This window comes from Orcinus orca, chromosome 18 (genome assembly GCF_937001465.1).
Source record: "Orcinus orca chromosome 18, mOrcOrc1.1, whole genome shotgun sequence".
NCBI classification, from domain to species: domain Eukaryota; kingdom Metazoa; phylum Chordata; class Mammalia; order Artiodactyla; family Delphinidae; genus Orcinus; species Orcinus orca.
The window spans coordinates 56009317-56034620 of record NC_064576.1 but is presented as its reverse complement, the minus strand read 5'-3'; the positions used below and the strand labels follow the sequence as shown (position 1 = coordinate 56034620).

Here is a 25304-nt window from a genome sequence, read left to right as displayed (position 1 = left end):
CACAGATAATTTGCTTCTCCTTAAACACTTCATGGTATGAAATATGACTATAAATTAGTGACACTTATTTCACAGGTCACATTTAAGAATCAATTTCAATCCTTTCTACTTATGTACTAAATGAGGCAGAATCTGGGTAAGGTTTTGCTGACTGGAAAAGAAACACGATTCAAATCAGACATCAATTTTCCTTTATAGAAATGACAAATAATTTTTATTATCTATTAATAGCAAAATTTCATAAATTCAAAAATGCAAGGGACCATAAAAAACTTGAAAGTATCTATGTGTTTATATTATCTCGTATTTTTGTTGAAAAACATATTCCTCCAGTTAATTAGAGAATAAGAATAATTTTAAAATATCAGTTTCCTGATAGTTTATTATATTTAGGAGAATTTAGCTGAGGAATGTCTGTGACGTGCCATTCTTTTCTATAAAAAGTGCCAACTTTTCTATATGAAGTTTAAGTAGATCTCTTAAAATTAAATGCCAGCTGTTTCTTCCTTCACTTTTAAATCAATAAGAGATACCAGATCAAAAGACTGCTGTTATTCAAACTTCAATGAGAAAAGATTTCATATTTAAAATTAGTTTTTGTGTAAGTGTATATGTCAGCTACTTAAATATCTGCCACCTGAATTTTTCTTGGAGTTACTAATTGTTTTCTAAAATTATCTTCATTTTAGAAGCAATAAGCAATAATCAAACTTGCAGTTCTGGACTGAAATCAAGCATACCTCGTGGCTTTACGGATGTCAACATAGGGATTTGGTGAGCCAAAGAGCCGTACACATCCGGGATCAAGATTATGAAATGCCTTTGCTGATTCCCTTGGAAGAGTAAAACAGCAAGGTCCTACTGAAGGCCCCAGTACAACAATAATGTCTTCCAAACTACAGCCGTATTCTGCTATCATAGCATTCACTGTAGCCATAGCAACACCTAACAAAGTACCTCTCCAACCTAGTAAATAAGAAGAAAAAGAGATAAGCAAAGTTAAAACATAAGAAAATTTCATCATAATTTATATCTAAGTTAAAAATGAACAGAGTCAGTTTATGTATTTTCGAAGTCCAGAAATAGTAAATGAATCACAAAATTAATTAATTAAGCCAAATAATCAACTAATTAATTAAAATACTGGGTTTTAAATGAGGTATATTATACAAAGCACCTGACACAGAAGAGACATTTAATGGGAGGTCCCTTCCACTTCCTTTCTAAAATGTTCTATACTTTCAGTTTCCACTGGAATTATATCTTCTTAGTCTTCTCTCCTTCACTTTTTATGCACACTTTTAAAAATCGTGGGAAAAAACACATAACATAAAATTTACCATTTTAACTGTTTACAAGTGTACTCTTCAGTAACGTTAAGTCTGTTCACATTGTTGTGCAACCAATCTCCAGAACTTTCTCATTTTGCAAACTAAAACTCTATGCCCGTTAAACAAGAACTTGGCCTTTCCACCTTCCCCAGTCTCTGGCAACCACCCGTCTTCTTTCAGTTCCTATGAATTTGACTACGCTAGGTACCTCCTATAAGTGGAATCATATAGTATTTGTCTTTTTGTGACTGGCTTATTTCACTTAGCATAATATCCTCAAGATTCATTCAATGTTGTAGCATGGGTCAGGATTTCCTTCCTTTTTAAGGCTGGATAATATTCCATTGTATGAATTTTGCTTATCCATTCAATCATGGATAGACACTTGGGTTACTTTCACCTCTTAGCTATTGTGAATAATTCTGCTATGAGGATGGGTGTGCAAATATCCTGCCAACATCCTGCTTTCAATTCTTTTGGATATATATTCAGAAGTGGAATTGCTGGGTAATATGATAATTCTATTTAAAAATTTTTGAGGAACCATCATACTGTTTTCTATAGGAGCTGCACCATTTTATACTCCCACCAATAGTGCATTATGGTTTCCATTTCTCTTCACCAACACTTTTTTAAATAATATTAGCCATCCTAATGGGTGTGAGGTAATATCCTGTGGTTTTGATTTGCTTTTCCCAAATTATTAGTGATGTTGGGCATCTTTTCACATGCTTGTTGGACATTTGCATATCATCTTTGGAGAATGTTCTATTGAAGTCCTTTACCCATTTTTCAATCAAGTTGGTTTTTGTTGTTGTTGTTGAACTGTAGGTGTTCTTTATATATTCTGAATATTAACTCCTTAGTAGATATATGAATTGCAAATATTTACTCTCAATCGGTTGGGTTGACTTTTCACTTTGTTTACTGTGTCCTTTGATGCACAGTTTTTACTTTTGACAAAATTCAATTTATCTATTTTTACTTCTGTTCCTTGTGCTTTTGGCATCATATCTAAGAAACCATTGCTTAATCCAAGATCACAAGGATTTACGATTACACTTTCTTCTATGAGTTTTAGAGTTTTAGCTCTTACATTTAGATCTTTGATCCATTTTGAGTTAATTCTTATATATGACATAAGATAAGGGTCTAACATTATTTTTTTGCATATGACTATCCAGTTTTCCCAGTACCATTTGTTAAAGAAACTGTCCTTTCCCCATTGTATAGTCTAGGTACCTTGTGAAAAATCATTTGACCGTATATGCAAGGGTTTATTTCTGGGATGTCTATTCTATTCCATCGCTCTATACGCCTGTCTTCATACCAGCACCATACATACTGTTTTTTTTTTCTTTGCAGTACACGGGCCTCTCACTGCCGTGGCCTCTCCCGTTGCAGAGCACAGGCTCTGGACGCACAGGCTCAGCGGCCATGGCTCATGGGCCCAGCCACTCCACGGCATGTGGGATCCTCCCGGACCAGGGCACGAACCCGTGTCCCCTGCATCGGCAGGCGGACTCTCAACCACTGCACCACCAGGGACGCCCATACATACTGTTTTGATTACTGTAGCTTTATAACAAGTTTTGAAATCGAGACGTGTGAGACATCTAACTTTGTTCCTTTTCAAGACTGTTTCTTTTATCTTTGATACTTTTGAATTTAATGTTTCAAAACCCAGGAAGTAGCAAATAATATTCCCATTTTATATCCAGGAACTAAAACTCAAATTTTAAGTAACTTTTGACAATGTCACTGACTTCTAGTCATTCATTACTTTAGCTAGATCAAAAGAAAAATGCACCACTTTCTTATTTATCTATAGTCTAAAATGCAAAGTAATCGTTGATTTACAAGCAGAAGAAAATCTAAAAGATCATTCTTCATTTTACATAGACTCATAACCACTGGATAGTCTAAACAGTATTTTTTTTAAAAATCACCAGAAAACAAAATTCCATTAACACAACACAGAATCTAAAAATTCTTTGTTCTTATCTTTAGAGAATAGCTAAAGCCACTAGACTACAGCATATTAAACTAAATGCGGTTTTCCAAACGTATCTTGCTTTTTCTTACCTCCACACCTTTACACATGCTGCTGCATTTTCACAAACACCTTCTGCAACCCAACATGTCTCAACCTCCTATTCCCTATTACCTGGACTTCAAGGGTTCTCAACTAGAGGCAGTACAACTCCCTGGGAGTGTTTTGAAAAGCATGGAGGCTTTTTTTTTCTTTTGGTTCTTACAACTCTGAGTGCTACTGGCATGAAGAATTTCAAAAAGCCAAGTAGACTTGGTCTGCAGTCAGTGTAAGACTATCTTGCCCCAAATGTTAATAGCACCCCTGCTAAGAAACACTGGCACCTAGCCAAATCCTATAAATCCCCCAGGAATCAGCCTAAGTACTGCTTTCTTTGGGAATTATACTCTGATTCATATAATTTGACTTAGGGACTCCTTTTATCTGCTCCTGTCCTAAGAGTCTGCTAGCTCTTCCCTATCTTTACACTTATCACCATGGGTAGTAATTAACTATTTGTAATATCCATCAGAAAGAAATTATAACTTTTCCCGTACCAAAAAAATTGGTAAAATCCTAGATGTTTAATTAAGTACACTTACCAGAATGAGCAACCCCACATGCTTTTCTGACAGGATCGGCAAAAACTATCGGTATACAGTCAGCACCAAGAGCCGCTATTGTGACTCCTCTTTGATTTGTGGTGATTCCATCGTAAGATTCAGGCTCCTTCCTTCCCATAATCCAGACATCATTGGCATGATCAGTCTAATACCAAAGATGTGAGAAAAAAATGTTTTGAAGATAGAGTTTCTCATACCATAAGCTTTTCTTAAAGTACGCATCTTGTACAAAATTATATAACCAGTTTAAGGTTACAAGCATTCATTAAATATATCAGGTCCATATATGATAAAATAACAAACTTACGTATTTAACTTTATGATATGATAATCTCTGCATATTTTCCTCAAAGGAAAGCAGACTTTTACATTTTACATTTTACATTTAACAAACATTTTAAAAAATTCAAAATAGTCCATCCATCATGAATACCTCCCACTAGAAATGGGTAAATCTCTAATTGCAGTACTTTTCACAAAGTACTAATTTACTGAAAGAAATTAAATTTCCAAATCAATGATCTTTTTACTTTTCTTGGAGTCAAGTAACGCTAGAATTCTGTAAGAAACAATTATCTCATCAGTTGTACCCGAGTTCCTCCTAGTGTTGATTAATAATGGCTTTTCTCTTCCACCAAGCAGGAACCTTCCTTCTAAATCAAAAAGGGCAGTGGTACTATACTCTGAGAATTCACTGTACTTTTAGATGTGAGGAGCTCCAGATGAAATATATATATATCATCATAGAATTGATCTTTAGGTTATGGTATACAGCTCTAAGAAAAATAATCACAAATACTATCCTAAATCTTAGATAAAACACTAGATGCAAAAGTTAAATAACTTATTTAAAGTCCACGTAGTCATTAGCAGAGTCAAGAATATACTTTAGGGACTTCCCTGGTGGTGCCGCCGTTAGGAATCCACCTGCCAATGCAGAAGACACGGGTTCGATCCCTGGTCCGGGAAGATCCCACACGCCACAGAGCAACTAAGCCCATGCGCCACAACTACTGAGCCTGTGTTCTAGAGCCTGCAAGCCACAACTACTGAGCCTGCGCACCACAACTATAGAAGCCTGCACGCCTACAGCCTGTGCTCCACAACAAGAGAAGCCACCACAATGAGAAGCCCACGCACCGCAAGGAAGAGTAGCCCTTGCTCGTCGCAACTAGAGAAAGCCCGCGCGCAGCAACGAAGACCCAACACAGCAATAAATAAATAAATAAATAAATAAATAAGAATATACTTTACATCTTCCAAAATAGGAAATAAAATTGTACCTTTATTCGGTAAAATTTCTTCACGTTAAATCCTGCTGCATTCCCCAGCCTACGCAGATTTTCTTGAACAACAGCCTTGGGATCTCTCCGTTTGGAACTACTGAAGAGATTGAATGAGCTAAGAGTTGGTATGTAAGATATCCCACCTGTTCTTGTAGTAAATCCATGTATGAAAATATCTGTTGAAGATAAACAATGAAGATTAAAAACATGACATACAAAAGACTATAAGCATTACAAACCCAGTCTCTCATTAGGACTTTCCCTAATCACCTCATCCTGCATTAGTTTATCTGCCTTCTAATTTCTACAGTTCTTTATACCTCCACCTATTCTTACGACATAATGCTTTGAGTTTGTTTTACCTTTTCTGTGGGATTATTGCTCTTCAAAGGGTATCTTTTGTCCCATTTGTCTTTGTTATCCCAATAGCATATAGCTCACAGTAAACTTCATTCTTCTGTGAAAGCACCAATGAGTTAAGGTTTCAGAATTTCTGAGTAGGAAATGCTTACGGTCAAAATCTCATTTAAAAGGAAGGCTGGGGGACTTGTCTTAAAGCTGAATTTGCATAAAGAGAAATTATTTACTTAGGGTGTCTATCCCTTGACACCCCTGACACTACAAGGCAATGCATGACACTCCCATGTTGTAACTGATGCTAATGAACCATAAATTCACAACAGTCTACAAAAGAAAGAAGCAAAAAGAGGTGAACAACCTGTAAAGAAAGACTGGCTTTTCACATCCAGTAAAATCAACAGATAGTGTTTAACGTACCTGGGATCAAAGGAGATGTGATAATGGTTAATTCTCCTTTCAGTGTTGGCAAACTTCTCAAATATGTTTCTATTTCATTCTGGATTGCCTCTAGTTCTTGAGCTGTGATTATGTTTATTTCAGTAGGCTGTTTCAAAAGACCTCCCCTCAAAGTCATCTGTAAATCTTCAAACTCAAAATTGTAAACATCAGTGAAGAGTTGACCAATAAAAGCCTTCATTAATGTCTTCCGGTGCACAGGCACAATTACCTTAATGCTGCTCAAATTTTTTTCATCAATTTTTTGTTTAATGGTATACAATGAGGCAGCCATGCTGGAATTGCTAACAGTCTCAAATTCTCTCAGGAAAGCAGATAATCCATTGCTTGTTTCTAATTCACAATCATCATGGTCACAGCTGATGTTACTGCAACACATTATGCAAAGGAACTTGGCCTTGGCACCATGGTGGTTTCGGACAGCATTCAATGTCATTAGTAATGTCTGATGACAGTTTTTCTGAGAGTTTAATTTCAAACCAAAGAGATCTATCAACACTGCTTCTGCCATCCTTCAACACAGTACAAAGTTCTTCAAAGAAGGTTTTTGTGCCCCCCAAAATCACCTGTAAAGAAAAATTAGCCTAAGTAAGAATACAAAGTTATATCAATCTCCTTATAGTTACAACAGAAACTTGTGGATGGGTAAAAAGAATTGCATTGACTTAAAAATGTAACCAAAATAGTGAATCTAGACTCCTCGCAGAAAAGCTAGTGCACTATTTGTCAGAACCAGGACAATGAAAAGCAAAGCCATCTCTTAATTCATTTTGTGAAAGTACTTTACATCTTTCCAGCAGAACAACAGTTTTTGTTTTGTTTTGTTTTGTTTTCAGGTAGCAATTTTTAAAAAATATCTTTATTGGAGTATAATTGCTTTACAATGGTGCAGGTAGCAAATTTTCAGCAGGGAATTACTTGTTGACTTAGACAAAGTCCTGTATTTTAATTACAGGGTGTCAACTTATTGATATATCATTAATCCGGATATCACTGGTTTGCTAATTTACATCCCTTCATATGAAATACGTGGGTGTCGAGTTCAATAGGTTAAAAGGAGCTGCACCTAAAAATTAAAAATTTTTAAATTCTTAATTGCTTTTTCTTTCCTTCAGAAAAATTGCATTTTGTTATTGTTGTTTTTCAGAAGCAGATTCACAGATACAGAGGACAAACTAGTGGTTACCAGCGGGGAGAGGGAAGGAGGGAGGGGCAAGATAGGGGTCGGAGATTAAGAGGTACAAACTACTATGTATAAAATAAATAAGCTACAAGGATATATTGTACAGCACAGAGAATATAGCCAATATTTGATAATAACTTTAAACGGCATAAAATCTATAAAAATATTGACTCACTATGTTGTACACCTGAAACTAATATTGTAAATCAACTATACTTCAATTTTTTTTAAATGCGTTTTTAAGGAGATAAAAGCAGACTCCAGGATTCACGCAGGACTCAGGTATGGCAATTATCTCATAAGCAACGGCAATTTGGATCAGGTGTGCGCCCCACCTGCTCTCCTCTTCACTCTCCGCGCACAGATCTTCTCCCCCCAGCCCCTGCCCTCCCCCACCCCAGGCTGCCGGTCTCTCTTTGGTGACCCCTTCGGTGACCCCCTGTGCCCCGGATGGTTTTCTCCTGCCGCCACTCCTAACCCCCTCGCTCTGGACCGTGAAAAGCCCCACGACGCCTCTGCCACCTGCCCGGTCCGCGCTCGGCCCTGTGGGGCGCCGATCCTCACCTGCCGGACTCCTCCCGCCCCCTCGAGATTTTCCGACGGCCGGACGCACACCCGAGGCCGTTCTCCGTCCTCGCCCGTCGCGCGTCGCCTTCCGCTGCACACTCGGTGGGCGGCGAGCTCTGAGGCGTCAGCCGCCCCCAGTCCTCCGCTTGAACGAGACCAGGAGGCCGCGAGCCTGTGCCCGGGCGCTGGGCGGGCGGCGCCCGTCCCGCCTCACCCGCCTGACCGCGGACTGACGGAGCCCCCGCCCGGCAGCCCCCTGACAGCCGCGGAGGCCGGGCCGGGGGGCTGGGTGCGGGGAAAAGGGAGCGACCCGGGGAGCGACCCTCGGGTCGGACGCGCCAGACCGCGGGGAACCGTCAGCAGTTCCGGGTCAGGAGGGCGCAAGCCCGCACCAACCGCCCGGCGCCAGGAAGAGGAACGGGAACCGGAGCAGCCGACCGACCGAGTGACCGGAGCCAGGCGGGTCCGCGGGCCGGTGGCTGGGCGGGGTGGGCGGGGCGCGAGGGAGCGGGGCGGGCCTCCGGACTGGGCGCGCGGCCGAGCGGCCTCGGGTCGATGACCTCCTCCCCCTGCCCGGGAGCGATGAAGCCCTTTCCCGGCGTCCGCGCTCCCAGTCGGGCCACAACGAGTCGCCGGCCCGGCAGCGCGGTCGGGACACTCGGTTTCCTCCCCAGAGCCCAGGCCTGAGAACCTCCTTGCGTTAGCGCTTTGCACTCTGTCCCATCCAAGTTCAAGTAACGTGCCTCCTGAGGTAGACTTTTTAAATTTTTTTAGCGGTTTTGCTTTAGTTGTTTCCAGAAACGAGTTGGCTGAACCCCTCCTTTGCCTTTTTGCTGATCCTGCCTAACTTGCTGACTAAACTTTACAGCTCCTGCACGTATGTGGATAAACGGAGGTCCTAGGTGTCCTTTGAAAACTACGCGCCAGGAGTAGAAAATTAGAAGGCACTGACCCTTAGAGTCGTGATAAAGATGTAAATTAGCATCCTTTCTCTGCCCTGAAAGAGCATGACATTCATTTATTTAAAATATTGAACAGCTCCTATGTATATGGAAGGCAGACACTCTGGCCAAGGGGAAATATCTCCAACCTTCAAAGAGTAGGAGAAAGGATGCTTCCTGTGGAACTGGTTATGACAGAAGGAGGGGGTCCCTTCTGACAGTCGCTCAGACAATAAGTGCTGAAGAACCTGTCCCTGAGAGAAAGAATCTCAGCCATCTGGGAGTTTAGAAGAGCACCTGAAGTGGGCAGGTGCTGCTATTCTATGGCATCACCAACCCAGAATAGGAACCCACTGTTCAGTGTCTGGCAGATGTTTCTGTCAAAAATTGTACTTTCATCAGTTTTGCTGGACACTTATTAAGAGCACTGAGTGCTATGTGGTGCACCTGATGCACTCTGCTCTGAGCTTGCTTTATGTTAAATATTACTGTAAGCAAAATAGAGGTCTTTAGTTACAAAGCTGGGTGAAAACATTTATCTCTGTTTTTATAGACAATGGTGGGAATTCATTTTCTGTCATGCAACGGTAACAGTAAAAAAGGTAAAAAAGAAACATTTCAGAATAGGGAAGCTGTCAGGGAAGAGAAAGTTTGCTGTTATATTGTATTTATATACCATTTCCTTTCATCATCTGGTACTGGGCTGTGGCCTCATCTCCTAGCACTCTCTTACCTCATCCCCATTCCCCCCACTCCAGTGGCTCTCAATCCTGGCTACACCTCAGAACTACAAGTAGAACTTTAAAAAAATATAAATCCAGGGAGCTTCCCCCTCCCCCACCTCCAGATATACATTTGAATCAGAAACTCGGGGAGTCAAGTCTCACTCGGGGAGTCAAGTCTCGGCCTGTTTTGCTTTGCTTTTTGTTTTGTTTTAATCTCTACAGATGATTCAGATGCATAATTAGATTTGAAAAAACAACTTCCCTATTCCCAAGCCACTCAAACTAAAGGCTGTTCCTTGGAACACCATATGATTTCATCCTTTGCATAAGCTATCCCTTCTGCTTAGAACACTCTTCTCTTTATATGCTTTTTTTAGCTGTTACTTGTTCAAGACCCTTCAAGCTCAAACATCACCTTGAATCCCCATCCCCTTGCTAAGCAGAATTAACTGCTTATTTTAGCATTTTGTTTGTATGGGAGAAGCTCTCTCATAGATGCAACCTGTATCCATAACCAAGCAGTACATTGAAAAAGTCAATTAAACATTAAGTTGTATACCTCATAAAGATGAACATGGTAGTATATAAATTATATCTAAATAAAACTGTTTCAAAGGAAAGTCAGTTAAACCAGAGAGTTATGAAAATATACCATAATACCTTAAACATTTTTTAACCTAAAACAACTATATGCTTGTTTGCCAATCTGTTGAGAAGGTCCAAGACCTTTTCTTTGCACATGGCCTCCTGATTAGAGTTCTGCATCATATCTCTTCCATAAACTACACTTCTCAACCATCAGCTAAGCATTCCCAAGATTCGGTTCCTTTAAGAGGAAAATAACCTAGAGGCACTTGTGAAGCTGAGTGCAGATTTCTTCTTTATAATCATTTATAGTTATCTCACACATTCAAACAACTCACCTTAATTGGGTCTTTCCAAAATATTAAACATAGCTTTTAAAGAAACAACAAACTTTATTTCCACACTATTTCATTGGTTTACATAATATTTAATTAAATTATGAAAGCACAGTGACAAGTACAACTGGCATAAACAGGTTCAGGAACAAACACAAGTGACATTGTCAGCTGTACAGTTCCACTGGTAGGAGCAGAAGTGGGCAGACTCACTGGAGACTAGCTTTGTAACCCTTTAGCATTCAGCATGCGCATTCAGCATGATGTGGGAATTAGCAGCTTATGATTTAAAAGGAAACAAAATGAGTCAATTGGTTAGAGGTTAAGTGTAGGTAGACTAAGAGAACACCTACTGTTCCTCTACATTTTCATTATTTGACTTTGCATCTATTTCCCCCATAGAGACTTAGAGCATTTTGGGGGCAGAGAGAGTGCCTGGCTGTTGAGGGGAACCTTTGGGAAAATCCCCAGGCATTCTTAATCACCATGTAAATCCTTATCATGAGAACAATTAGAATAAAACTGGGAACACTTGTCTTTAAACCATTCACACTAGGGTTTATGAGTCCTTCCAGAAAAGGACATGTAACATGCAAATTTCCTTGTTAAAAGATTATGTTAGTTTCCTAAGTTTCCCATAACAAATGACCACAAACTGGATGGCTTAAAACAACAAAAATGTGTTGTGTTATAGTTATGGAGGCAGAAGTCTTAAATCAAGGTGTGTCAGGACCGTGCTCCCTTCAAAGCTTTCCTTGCCTCTTCCAGCTTCTGTTGGCTCCACGTGTTCCTTGCGTTGGGATTTATTTATTCCAAAATTTATTCTTTTTGGATGACTCTGATGATGTAACTTCTCTTGAAAACATGTGGTTGAAAAGACTTGTCCTCTTTTTTACCTGAAGTATGTACTATTGATTCTTACTGATTTGTGCAGTTTGTTACATTTTCCCCATGATTCCTCTTTAATTTATTGTTGGAATTGAACCATCCAGAACTGATTCCATCATGCTTATGACAAATATAGACATAATTTTAAACTCTCAATTCCAGGAAAACTTTTCTCTCTTCCCCAGGTCAGTTTTCTTAGCTTCCCCAGTTAAACATCAGCTTCAGTTATTAAACTCCCCTTCCACTTGGAAAACAAAAACAAAAGCAATTTCGCACTTATGTGAAAATTAACTAAGTAATTTTTCTTTCCTTGTTTTCTAATCAAATGTATGTTCTAAAGGGGGTAGGAGGTAATTATAAACTTAACTACTTAAACTGCTTGGCAGGTCCACATAGCAGCTTTTTCCATTCAGGATGAAAAATGGTGCTTATGTGACATGGGCGCACATGGACAGTTGCCTCGTCTTGATTCTTTTAAGCCTAAAGCTCTCAAAACCCGAGGGGAGTTTGACAGCCTTGCTTTATTTTGCTCATTAACTTGAAGGGAGGTACCAGACGATGAGTTTCCAAAAACTCAAGCCATGGCCTTTTTAAAATCTCCTCCCAAGGGCCAATTACAGGCACTCGCCTTGAATTCAGATGAGATGGTGCACAAAAATCATGCTCATCACAATGCTTTAGAACATACTAAATACCTAATAAATGTTAATTTGGATCCTAGTTGCTTCAAATTTCATCCTTCCTGCTTGGATGTATGACCTTTGGCAAATTTCCTTATTTCTCGAAGTCTTAGTCTCCTCATTTACAAAATACAGGTAAAAATCATGTCTAGCTTATAGGATTGCTCTGAAGGCTAAAACAGATAATCTATGTGAAAGTACTTATGGTAATTAGTAAATGTTGGCTATAGTTAATATAGAACATGGTGGTTTATAGTATTTCCATTGCATTGTTTTCTGTAAAGCTACTTTTTTAGTTGAGAGTGTTTTGCCTAAATGATTTTTTTTTTTTGCGGTACGCGGGCCTCTCACTGTTGTGGCCTCTCCCGTTGCGGAGCACAGGCTTCGGACGCGCAGGCTCAGCGGCCATGGCTCACGGGCCCAGCCGCTCCGCGGCATGTGGGATCTTCCCGGACCGGGGCACGAACCCGTGTCCCCTGCATCGGCAGGCGGACTCTCAACCACTGCACCACCAGGGAAACCCCTAAATGATTTTTTATAAGTAATATTTGGATATTTACTCTCAAATACTATAGGTATTATAAGGTGTGTTTTTTTTAAATTAGTCACTAAATTCATAATTATATTTCCCACAATGCTTTGTATATAATATGTACCAACATACGTGGTTTGAATGAAAGAATAATTAATACTGTCTAGTCTCTAAACTCTTGTTTTTATTGATTTATGCAATTGTAATGAATTATCAGTAGATGGCAGTAGTTTGTTTTTATTTTTTGTCCATTCTACAGTAGAGATCCAGAAAAAATGAAAATTTCCTCAATTTTAAACCAGATATCCTTTCATGAATAGCTGGTTTAAATAAATATCACCCAAGAGTTCTTCAATTTATGCTGCTTCAGAAATAGATATCAAGAAGTACCAGTTACTTTATTTTTTATTGTATAAATCTAATTTTCTTAATTTTTTTTTTGGTTTCTTCATCAAATACTTTAAAGAATACAAAAATGAGTAAGACTTCCTGGAGCTTATAGTCTAATAGGGAAATATAGTATAAAGTAATGTAAACAGTAGGAATAGAAATTGTTGAGTGGCAGGAATTTGCTAAATGCTTTATATTCATTATTTCACTTCATCCTCACAAAAATCTAATGAGGAAAGTACTATTATTGACAAGGAATCTGAGGCTCAGGTTGGAAAGAATTTACCTAATAAACTAGTAAGTGGCACAACCTAGCTTCAAGATTAGCCCTATCTTACCCTGAGACCTAGACTGTTATCTATCTTGGTATAATAGAGATATAGAAACAATTGTACTAAAAAGAGAGAGAGAGAGAGATCATATATACCCAGAAAGATCAAGAAAAACTTCTTAAAGAAGATGCATCTAAGGTGGAGTTGAAAGATTGGTTGCTATTTGATGTGATCAGAACAGTGTTTCAGAAGCATTATTCTATCAGTAGAACAGGGTCAACTGAAGTGGAGATAGACTATAGTTAGACACCTGTTATGTTCCAGGCACTGTTCTAGGTCTCTTCCCTCATGGAGCTTACATTAGTAAAAGGAAATAAAAAAGAAAAATGATAAAAGTGATAAATGCTGTTAAGAAAAATGAGGCAGGGTAAGGAAATGGGGGATGAAGGTCATGTTTTAGAGGGATTATCAGGGAAGCCTTCTTAGCTAAGATAGTATTTGGAAGAGGTAAGGAGTGGTTGGATTCCAATATAATTTAAAGGTGGAACCAATGAGTTTTGCCAAAAGAATTGCATGCAGCATGTAAGAGAAAGAAAAGAGTCAAGATTCTGATTTGTCTATTGAGTAAAACAATTGGGGCAGCAGTCTTGGGCCACATACTTGGGGAATATCTAAAATGATTTCTCAAAGGGTCTATGGAACATCAACAATGAGCTCTCATTTATGATTATCTTGGGCAAGGCTGATTAAATTGCCTTGGGCTCTATATCCTTCTAGATACCTCCCTGACAGTATTCTAGAGTTTTGAGTGTGAATAAGAAAAATGAACTTATAATTTACTGGGATGGAGAAGACCATGAAGGAGCAGGTTTAGGGGTAGTGATGGAGTGGACAGAGACATAAAGAGTTCGGTTTGGAACATAGTAAGTTGAAATGCCTATAAAAAATTCAAGTGGAAATATCAGGTAGGAAATTGTGTATGAGTCTGGAGCTCAAGAGGGATGTCAGGTTAGGGATATGAATTTGGGAGTTGTGAGCCTATAAGGGGAGTTTAAAGCCATAGAACTGGATGACATTACCTGCAGAGTAAGTTTAGAGAAAAGAAGAGGCCTGAGGACTGAGTGCTAGGGCGCTCTAACGTAAATGACAAAGGTGAGGAGGAGCCGGCAAAGGAAACTGAGAAGTATGTTGTTTCAAGGAGGAGGGCATGATCAAATGTGTCAATGACATGGATACGTTAAGGAAGATGAGGACCAAACTTGCCATTGAAGTGGCAATGTGGATGCCATAGATACCTTGATAAGAACTTTAGAGTTGTAAACGATTAATTCTGGGGGGTTCAAGAAGAATAGGTGGAGAGGAAGTAGACAGCAAGGATCTTGGCTATAAAGGAGAGCAAAGAAAGGGGTCAATAGCTGAAAGAGATTAAAGTGTCAAGCAAAAGTGGTTATTGTTGTTGATGATTATACGATAGGCTGTCCAGGATAATATGTTTGACCAAATAAAGGAGGAAATTCTATTGATGGGACGTTTGAAGGAGCAATGTCCTTGAGTAGGAGAGGAAGGGGTACAGAAGGAGAGGATTGGCCCTAGGTCAGAGCAAGTACACTTTATTCACTGCAAGAAAAGAATAGTATAGTATTCTATTATATATATATTCTATTATATATTATATATATTATATATATATATTATATATATTATATATATATATTATATATTATATATATAATATATATATATTATATATAATATATATATATTATATATATATTATATATATTATATATATATTATATATATATATTATATATATTCTATTATATAGTATAGTATTCTAGTATATATAGGTATAGGTCCAGGAAGACTGGTAGATGGGGTGACTTACCACCCTCTCTGATATTTTCCTACTATCTCAGTTAAATAAGAAGATGGGTTATCAACTGAAAGAGGAGGGGGAAAGAGATGTGGGAGGTTTGAAGACAGAGAAGAAGGAGTGAAATAATCATCCATGAAACTTGATGAATCCTCGGGGCCTAGCATCAAGGGCCCACTTGACATAAAGTGTCTTGAATTTTAAGTGAGACCACAGCACAGGTGTGTGCTTTTCTTGAGGCATATTCAGCTACTAGTATGTAAGCAAAGCAACTAGTTGGAATTTTTCCAGGGAAGTAGGACAGGGAGAGAGCGGTACAAAAAAAGTGAGGTTGAATGCAAAGGAATCTAAACTGGGTAAGTGACGTGAGTACATGAAAGGCTAAGGGACCATGAAAAGGTAGAAGAGTCAATGTGGTTGAACAGCTCTTACAGTCAAAATACTAGGAGGGATGAGCTGAAAAATAAGTGTTTGAATCTGAGATTATGGATGAGGTGTAGTGATACTCTGTGGGTGGCTGGGGAGGATGGATAAGGAAAAACATCAAAGAACTGAGAAGTCAGGGTATTAAAAGTACCACCTGTGTGGATGTTGAAATTCCAAAGAAATATTTTAAAAAGTAGTAATAGAGACACAGTAAGTCAGATACTGTAATCTAGGAGTGAAGGGTAGAGATTTATAAGTCAACTGATAATAAGGAAGAGTAAAGCTTACTTTACTTTTTACTTTTTCTTACTTTACTCATCTGAAGCTCATGATGGCATGAACTTCAGAGAAACTAGGTGGTTTTAGGGAGAAGATGTTTTTAAAAGGATGTCGTCTAAAAAGAAAAATCCGTATGTTCAAATGTTAAGCAGGAACACTACATTCCTTTTATTAATCATGCAAAATTGTATGATTTCTTTTGTATAGGAATGGACAGGCACAATCAGATACTCTTTTTCCAAAGACTGGTAGTGCCTTTAACTCTGCCAACTCAGCATTCATTTGTTGCACTGGTACAGGAAAGAACTCTTTCTCTCCATCTTTCAAGGGAGAAAAAAATCTACCCCTTCATCTCGTCCGTTTCTCCTACGTATAGAAGAGATTGAATGGTGATTTTAAACTTGCGTAAGGCTTACCCTGGCCTTACACAGGAGTGCCATATTCCCTGCATCCTATACCCATGACAAGTTGCTAATTCAGCTTGGCACTGTTTTTCACAGATTCTGGTAATAGTTTTAGAATCCATTTCATAATAGTTCTAGAGGTACTAGCTACTAATCCAGAATAATTAGTTACTCACTCTCTGTCATTTACTGTGCTAAGCATGTTACATACATTAATTATTACAACAGCCCTATGAGGTTTTACAGATGAGGACACTGATGAGCAAAGAAATTAAGAAACTTCCCAGGGTCATAACAGCTGAAAAGCAGGACAACCAAGATGAAAGGACAGTTCTACTTTTTCCCCAAATCTCTCACTCAGTCATTGTATTTTAATTCTTGGAGCTGATGACGAATGTCATTGTCATCCTTGTGAGATATTTGACAGTTAATTTACTTTCAGGATCACTCATACATGATGGGGGAAAAAAAAGAAAAGTGAAAGATTATCTACACTGATTATTTTGTAGGAGTAAAGAAGGTGAACTAGAAAGGGGAAAAGAGACACAAGAATGTCAGGCAACGAAGAAAGGAAGAGTCAAGGAATTCCTGAAGAAGGTAATGAAGCTATCTTCAGAAATATATAACTAAAAGATGAGTGGTAACAAAAAAGTAGTATGCTAGGATAATTGTGTTAAAATTAGTAGCAAATTAGAATAGAGGGAAGCTGTTGAAGTTTACCGGGAGGAAACTTATAGAATGTTTAGAAAAAGTATAACAACCTGAAAATGCAGGCCTATAATGAAAATTCATCAACTGCAATTGAGAAATGGTTATGGTACCACTATAATTGTAGTATATGTGCAAATGGTCTAGATAAAAATTTTTAGGACAATCAAAATATTTATACTGTTCCATAAAGTAACAGGTATAATATTGTAGTAGGTGACTTTGAATTGTCTGTTTTTATGGCCTTTGATTTTGGTTTTGTTTATAGTCAAAAAGGAAGAGTACCAACCCTAAATTTAGTTTATTTTTGAGAAAACATAACAATTTTCATGACTTTGAGTGAAGAAACATGTTTCTTAGAATGTTTGCATTTAGATTTTTATTATGTACTTTATTTTGTCTAGCTCTGGCTAAACAAGACATATCTTCATTAACTGATGCTGTCGAGCAAGTTGCACAGCAACAACAATCACAAGCATCAGAAATAGAAAAAAACAAAAAAGTTCTGTTCAATTTGCAGGTAACCTATTTCACACAGTCTTTTAAATGAGTCTTTATGTTCTTCAAAGCTATATTAAATTTGTAACAGGAAAGTTATTAAGCATAACTTAATAACTCTGAGGAGGCAACTTAAAATGTCTGTTTTTCATATTTACACCTTCTAAATTATTCTGGTATCCCTAAGTAAAGTCTACATGAGTATTCCGGTTTCATGGAACATTTTACACATCCAGTGTGCAAACATTCAACAATGTCACTGTGACTATAAATAAGCATAAAAAATATGTCACATAGAATTATTTTAAATTCACTCTATTTGATAGTTTTTCCTAAAATTCTGAATTGAAAGAAGGTTAAGTTTTTAAGCCTGTGTTCTTAAAGCTATGGCTCATGAATTACAAGTTGCCAGTGAACATTTCAGGTAGGTAAGGAACATTTCTGTGTTCCTTAAATTTCAAAATATGTTCATAATTCCACCACAGGCATCTGGAAGCCATACTTGTTTTTGTATTCAGCATAATTAGACATAACTGTTCTCTGTTAATATAGCTAAAGGAGCAAAAATTAAAACAGTGTATTTAATTTTAAAGGTTTTTTTAATTAAATATAACATAGAAATGAAAAGAGTATGCTCTAGAGCAGGGGTCCCCAGCCCCTGGGCCACGGACAGGTACCGATCTGTGGCCTGTTAGGAACTGGGCCACACAGCAGGAGGTGAGCAGCAGACGAACGAGCAAAGCTTCATCTGTATTTACAGCCGCTCCCCATTGCTCACATTACCTCTCTGCCTCCTGTCAGATGAGTGGTGGCATTAGATTCCCATAGGAGCGCGAACCCTACTGTGAACTGCACATGCGAGGGATCTAGGTTGTGCGCTCCTCATGAGAATCTAATGCCTGGTGATCTGAGGTGGAGCTGAGGCACTGGGGAGCATCTGTAAATACAGATTATCGTTAGCAGAGAGGTTTGACTGCACAGAGACCATAATAAATCAATTGCTTGCAGATTCATATCAAAACCCTATCAGTGAGTGACAAGTGAAAACAAGCTCAGGGCTCCCACTGATTCTGCATTATGGTGAGTTGTATAATTATTTCATTATATATCACAATGTAATAATAATAGAAATAAAGTGCACAATAAATGTGATGCGCTTGAATCATCCCGAAACCATCTCCCCCCCAGTCCCCCGCCCTAGGCCGAGGAAAAACTGTCTTCCATGAAACCTGTCCCTGGTGCCAAAAAGGTTGGGGACTGCTGCTCTAGAGCTGAACTGCCTAGTTTAAAAGAAGAGATTTGCTACTTCTGGTTCCATGGTTTAATCTCTCCATGCTTCTGTTTTCTCATTTGTAAAATGGAGATAATAATAAGACCTGCCTGTAAGGTTTTCATGACAATTAAATGAAATAATACTTGTAAACATTATGTAAGATATCCTTGCTGGGACCCTGGTAGGCAGTATGGGACCAGATTTTGATAATGGCTTTAGGTATTAGTGCATCAACAGATATATGATGATAATAATTATACCTTTTTGGTAATATAGATTTCTTATAAGTATTTGCATTGCATTAGTCACTTTCAGAAAAGAATACATGTTGACAATAGGATATAATACAAAGATAATAATGTCTTAGATTTCTATAAAGAAATTTTCTATAAAAATTGTCAATCTTCAAAGAGTTTTACAGATGTTATTTCACTTATGTTGAGGGCCTAATTTCTATTAAGCATTTTGCTAAATATAGTCCTCACTTTTACACTACTCACCATCTATTAAAGAGGGAGACAAATAAGTAAACAAATAATTACATGCAGGGAAGTGGTGTCAACAGTAGAAGCGCAAACACAGATTTAACACTGAAAGAGGAGTGATCGGTTGAGTTTTAAAAAATATCTGGAGTTCACTTGAATGATTAGGTGTCTGGGATAGGTTTGAGGGTTAGGGGGTGAGGAGGATGATATTCCAGACAAAAAGAACCTGAAAGAATTCACAGAGTCCTGAAATAAAATTGGTACACTCATAGAACTATAAGTAGTTTGATAGTGGAATAACATAAACTGTATTTTGAGAAGCAACAAGAGATGTATAGCATGATAAAAAACTTGAACTTTATTCTAGAGATGATGGGAGGGTTTTGATGGACTTCAAGCAAAAGAGTGAATGATTAAATTTACGTTTTAGAAAGAGAATTCTAGAAGCATGTAAGATATTTGTTATAATCCAACATCAATTTAAGATAAAAACTTCCAGCAAATTAGGAATAGAAGAGAGCTCCAGCCAACTAAAAAAGGGCATCTACATAAATCCTACAGCCAACAGCATACCTAACAGGGAGAGACTGAATATTTCTCTCCTAAGATCAGGGATAAGGCAAGCATGTGTCTTCTCATCACTTCTATTCATTCTACAGTACTGAGAATTCAAGCCACTCCTTGCAAGAAAAAGAAATAAAAGGCATCCAGATTGGAAAAGAGGGAGTAAAACTTTTTATTCACAGATAGCATGATTATTTCTGGAAAATCCTAAGGAATCTATTATTTTAAAAAGCTATTAGGACTAATAAGGGAGTTTAGAAAGGTTGCAAGATAAGATTAATTATAAAAATCAGTTGTATTTACATATATTGAAAGAAACTATCAGAACTTAAAATTTTTAAAGCATTATCATTTACAGTAACATCAAAACTATGAAATACTTAGGGGTAAATTTGATGAAAGTTTTTGTGTTATAGACTGAATGTTTGTATCTCCCCAAAATTCATATGTTGAAGCCTTAATCACCAATGTGATTGTATTTGGAGGTGAGGTCTTTGGGAGGTAATTAAGCTTAGATGAGGTCATGAGAATGGGGTCCTGGTGGTAGGATTTAGTGCCCTTATAAAAAGAGACTCCAGAGAGCTTTCTTTCTGCCATGTGAGGACACAGTGAGAAGGTGGACCTCTACAAGCCAGGAAGAGTTCTCACCAGAACCTGACTATGCTGACACCCTTTCCAGCCTACAGAACTGTGAGAAATAAATTTCTGTTGTCTTAGCCACTAAGTCTATGGTATTTTGTTATGGCAGCGCCAGCAAACTAAGACAATATGTAAGACCTGTATACTGAAAACTGTGAAACACTGTTGAGAGAAATTAAGGACCAAAATAGAGAGATATACCATTTTCATGAATCGTAAGATTCAGTATTGTTAACATGTGAGTTCTTTCTCTTTTATCTATTGTTTAAAAGCAGCTCCAATCAAAATCCCAGCAGGCATTTTTTAGGGAAATTGACAGGCTGATTCTAAAAGTCCTATGGAAACGCAAAGAACCTATAGTAGCCAAAACAACTGTGAAGAACAATGTTGAAAGTACTACTATTACTGTGTGTGTTTTTTTTTTTTTTTGGCCGTGCCACACAGCTTGCAGGATCTCAGTTCCCCAACCAGGGATTGAACCCGGGCCCTCGGTAGTGAGAGCCCAGAATCCTAACCACTAGGCCGCCAGGAAACTCCCATAATATTACCTGACTTTGAGATTTAGTATAGAGTACAGTAATCAGGACAGTGTAACATAGCATAGAGACAGACATATAGATCCATGGAACAGAACAGAGTAGTATCCAGAAATAGCCCCACACATAACAATTGATTTCAGAGGTGCTCTCATGGACAGAATGTTTGTGTTCCTTCCAATGTGATGGTATTTGGAGGTGAGGCTTTTAGGAGGTACATAGGTTTAGATGAGGTTGTGAGGGTGGGGGCCCTATGATGGGATTATAGGAAGAAAAAGAGACCCCAGAGCTTTTCTCTCTCCCTCTCCCTCTCCCTCTCCCCCTCCCCTCCCCTCCCCTCCCCTCCCCTCCCCTCCCCCTCCCTCTCCCCTCCCCCTCCCCTCCCTCTCCCCTCCCCCTCCCCTCCCCCTCCCTCTCCCCTCCCCCCTCCCCTCCCCTCCCCTCCCCCTCCCTCTCCCCCCTCCCCTCCCCTCCCCCTCCCTCTCCCTCTCCCCCTCCCCATCCCCCTCCCTCTCCCTCCCTCTCTCTCTGCCATATGAGGACACAGCAAAAAGGTGTTTGTCTGCAAGCCAGGAATAGGCCTCTCACCAGTAACCAAATCTGCTGCACCTCGATCTTGGACTTTCTAGCCTCCAGAGTTGTAAGAAATCAAGTCGGTTGTTTATGCCACCCAGTCTATGGTGTTTTTCCGTTTTTTTGTTTTTTTTTTTATAGAAGCCCGAGCTGATTAAGACGGGTGCCAAGGCACTTCATTAGAGAAATCATAATCTTTCAACAAGTGGTGGAGGACAGCTACATGCTAAAAGTGAACTTCAATTTCCACCTCATACTGTATATGAAAATTAACTAAAAATGGATCATAGGCCTAAATACAAGAATTGAAAGTACAAAGTATCTAGAAGAAAATATAGGAGAAAAACTTAGTGATGCTGGGTTTGGCAAAGGTTTCTTAAATAGTACACAAAAATTTTAAAAATTGGACTTCACTAAAAAACGTTTTTATTTCTGTTCAAAAGGCACTGTTATGAAAATGAATGTGAGGTATACCTGCTGGGGCCCTATGGGCATTTGGGTTGTCATAGACTGGGAGAAAATACTTGAAAACATACCTGACAATGTACTTGAATTTATTTATACTATATAAAGAACTCTTACAATTCAGGAAGGCAAACAACCCAGTTTAAAAATGGGCAAAAGATTTCAATGGTCATTTCATGCAAAAAGATATTGCAAAAGACAAGCACATGAAAAGATACTCAGTATCATCAATTATTAAAGAAATGCAAATTGAAATCATAATGAGATTTCATTCTATACCCACTAGAATGGGTAAATTTAAAACGACTGACCATACCAAGTGCTGGTGCAGATATAAAAGAACTGGAATTCTCAGACCCAATTATTTTGGAATGTAAGTGATGTACCATTTGAGAAAATAGTTTACAGTTTGTTAAAAGTTTAAAATATGTCTACCGTATAACCCATACATTCAATTTCTAGCTATTCATTTACCCAAGAGAAATAAAAGTGTATGCCCACTGGAAAACCAGGAACAACACAGATGTCTACCAGATGAATGAGTAAACAAAGTGTGGTATATTCGTACAAGAAATATTGCTCAGCAATAAAAAGAAAGAGCTACTGATATATCTAACAACATGGATGAGTCTCTAATTAGGCTGAGTGAAAGGAGTGAGACTAAAATTGTATATATTGTATGATTCTTTTCATATAAAATTCTTGAAAACGCAAACTAATTTTTGGTGACAGCAGATGAATGTTTGCCTGGAAACAGCTGAGGAGGGAAGGATAGATCACAAGGGATCAGGAGGAAACTTTTTTGGACATGTCTGATATTTGGACATGTGGGTAATGGATAAGTTCACTGTCTTAATTGTGACAGTCTCATGATCATAAAATTAAGTCAAAACTTATTAAATTGTAAAGTTTAAATATGTGCAGTTTATTTATATCAATTATATTTCAATAAATCTATTAACAAAGAAGGGAAGGAGAAGTGGGGAGGGAGATGAGAAAGAGGAAGGAAAGAAGGAAGGAGAGGGAGGAGGAGGAAGAGGAAGAGAAGCAGGAGGAGGGGGAGATGCAACAACAACAAGAAGACATAAAATTCTAGTGAAAGAGTAGAAGTGGATCGGAGGAGGAATTGAATAAAGCCAGGGAGAAAAGTCAACAGTCTATTAGTTATGTTAGTCTAAGAAAGAGAAGAGATGATGACCAAATTAGTGTAAATGCCATCTCCCCATATTGATCAATAGGGTCAACAGTCTGATCTAGTTGACAGGTCATGTGTCCCTTTCCTCACCATTCCATGTACATCACTCATTCACTCATTTACTAAATATTTATAGAGCACCTACTTTGTGCCAGGTACTATTTTAACTACAGGGAAGATGGTGGTAAAGAAGTTAGACAAGTTTACTGCACCCATGGAGTTTACTTTCTAGTTAGGGCAGGCAAGCAATAAAGATACAAAGTAATTCCATTGATTGAGGTGTTACAAAGGAAATACAATAGGATGATGTGTAGAGAATAATGGGGGAGGAAGGTGGATAGTTAATTTATCTTTTGATTCAGGGAAGACTGTTCTGAGGAGTAGTAATAAAGCTGAATTGTGAAAGACAAAGACCCCAGCAGGTAATAGCTAGGGATAGAGAATTCTAAGGTGCAGGGAACAATTAATTACAAATGCCCTTAGGAGAGAAGGAACTAGGTGTATTTCATAAACAAAAGGAAGCTGGAAGTGGGGAGAGTAGTACACAAGAGGGATGGCAAAGTGGATAGGGATTAGATCATGTATGGCCTTAAAAGCCATATTACAGAATTTGAATTTTATTATTAGTGCAATGGAAAACCACCGGAGGATCTTGAGCAGAGAAGTAGCATGATATGATTTATGTTTTTAAAGGATTCTTCTGCCTGAAAAATGGAGTCTAGTTGGGGGAGAGGAGGAAGCATGGAAACAGGAGACCAGTTGGAAGCTGGACTATGCTACAAAGACTGGTCAGAAGTGAGCTGGGATTTTATATATTTTGGAGGCCCAACCATCAAGATTTGTTGGTAAATAGGTTGTGGGGGTTAAGGTAAAGGGAGGAATCAAGAATGACTACTAGGTTTTTAAGTGTCCAGGTGGAAAGTGGTACAGTTTATTGAAATCAGGAAAGCTGGAAGAGGAACATGTTGGGTGTGCAAATTAAAAGTTCTTTCCTGAACCTGTGTAGTTGAGACATCTATTACATATCCAAATAGAACTGTCAAGTGGGCATTTTAAATATTAGAGCTGGAGATAAAGGTTGAAGTTCATCAGCACGCTGTATCTTTCAGTGTACTTCCCTCTCTTGTCTCTGCCAAGAAAAGGATAGGCTGGGTCTGCCTTTCTAGTGAAGTGCTTCCCTCCCCAAATTATAGATTCATTTAAAGAGGATGACCATACTGGATAGAAGAAAAAGGATAAAGGCCTACAGTTTTATTGGTGGGAGGATCTACAGAACTTGATGAATAGTTAAATATAAAGAGAAGAGAGGGGCTTCCCTGGTGGCGCAGTGGTGAGAGTCCGCCTGCTGATGGAGGGGACACGAGTTCGTGCCCCAGTCCAGGAGGATCCCACATGCCGCGGAGCGGCTGGGCCCGTGAGCCATGGCCACTGAGCCTGTGCGTCCGGAGCCTGTGCTCCGCAACAGGAGAGAACACAACAGTGAGAGGCCCGCGTACCGCAAAAAAGAAATAAAAAGAGAAGGGAGGAATTAAATATGGCTCCCAAAGGAATACCATTAACTAAGTTTGGGAACATAGGGGTGTGGTAATTTGCATTTTTAGTCCCAAATCTTCATCCTCTTGTACACACCCTTTGCCATTTGTCATTATAATGCCCTCCCATAATGGGTGGACATACTTTCTACCCCTCCACTGAGATTTGATCATGTGACCAGCTGGGATGTTATTCAAACAGAAGTTTGAAAAAGTTGTTCCATAATTGGGCTTCCATTCTTCTGCATCTGCTATCATCATGAGAAGGACATGCCTGTCCTGGCCCACTGGAGGATAAGACACATGTGAAGCAAAGCCAAGACACCCCAGTTGGCCCAGCTGAAGCCAACCTAAATCATCTTACAGCCAGCCAACCTCCAGACATTTGAGGAAATCCAACCAAAGTCAACAGAACCACCTAGCCAAGCCCAGTTGCTTCTTATCACATGAGCAATAAACACTAGTTATATGTCACGGAGGTTTTGTGATTCTGACAATAAGTGACTGATACAAGGGAGAGTAGGATGGGATCGGGGAGGGGAGGATTAGTCTGATTTTTGGACACGATGAATTTGAGATGGCCAGTGGCAGCTGGGTGTAGGACTTAACAGCCACTTACATTCTGTGAATCATTAGCATATATGTATCTCAAGATCTAAGTATGG

The 25304-nt window shown here is 38.7% G+C and overlaps 2 protein-coding genes across 22 annotated transcripts in view; one reads left to right on the top strand and one right to left on the bottom strand.

Moving 5' to 3' along the window:
- The window catches only part of LACC1 (laccase domain containing 1), a 72495-nt gene extending 64290 nt beyond the window's left edge, over positions 1-8205 (bottom strand). For 3 of the 8 annotated variants that reach the window (XM_049701223.1, XM_049701224.1, XM_049701225.1), the window contains exons 1-5: positions 7836-8205; positions 6050-6654; positions 5270-5448; positions 3966-4131; positions 741-966 (exon numbers count right to left, since the gene is read on the bottom strand). In XM_049701223.1, coding sequence (XP_049557180.1) covers positions 741-966; positions 3966-4131; positions 5270-5448; positions 6050-6599 — 1121 coding nt within the window. In that variant the 5' untranslated portion in view covers positions 6600-6654; positions 7836-8205. The remainder of the gene's footprint in view (positions 1-740; positions 967-3965; positions 4132-5269; positions 5449-6049; positions 6655-7835) is intronic. The other 5 variants (XM_049701221.1, XM_049701222.1, XM_033436745.2 and 2 more) reach the window with 4 other exon arrangements.
- The window catches only part of CCDC122 (coiled-coil domain containing 122), a 34078-nt gene continuing 16932 nt past the window's right edge, over positions 8159-25304 (top strand). The window contains exons 1-3 of one of the 14 annotated variants that reach the window (XM_033436753.2): positions 8159-8297; positions 16681-16768; positions 17284-17399. In XM_033436753.2, the coding sequence (XP_033292644.1) occupies positions 16723-16768; positions 17284-17399 (162 nt within the window). In that variant the 5' untranslated portion in view covers positions 8159-8297; positions 16681-16722. Of the gene's footprint in view, positions 8302-8400; positions 8590-12033; positions 12128-16613; positions 16769-17283; positions 17400-23806; positions 23953-25304 lie in introns of those variants that run through there. The other 13 variants (XM_033436757.2, XM_033436755.2, XM_033436752.2 and 10 more) reach the window with 13 other exon arrangements.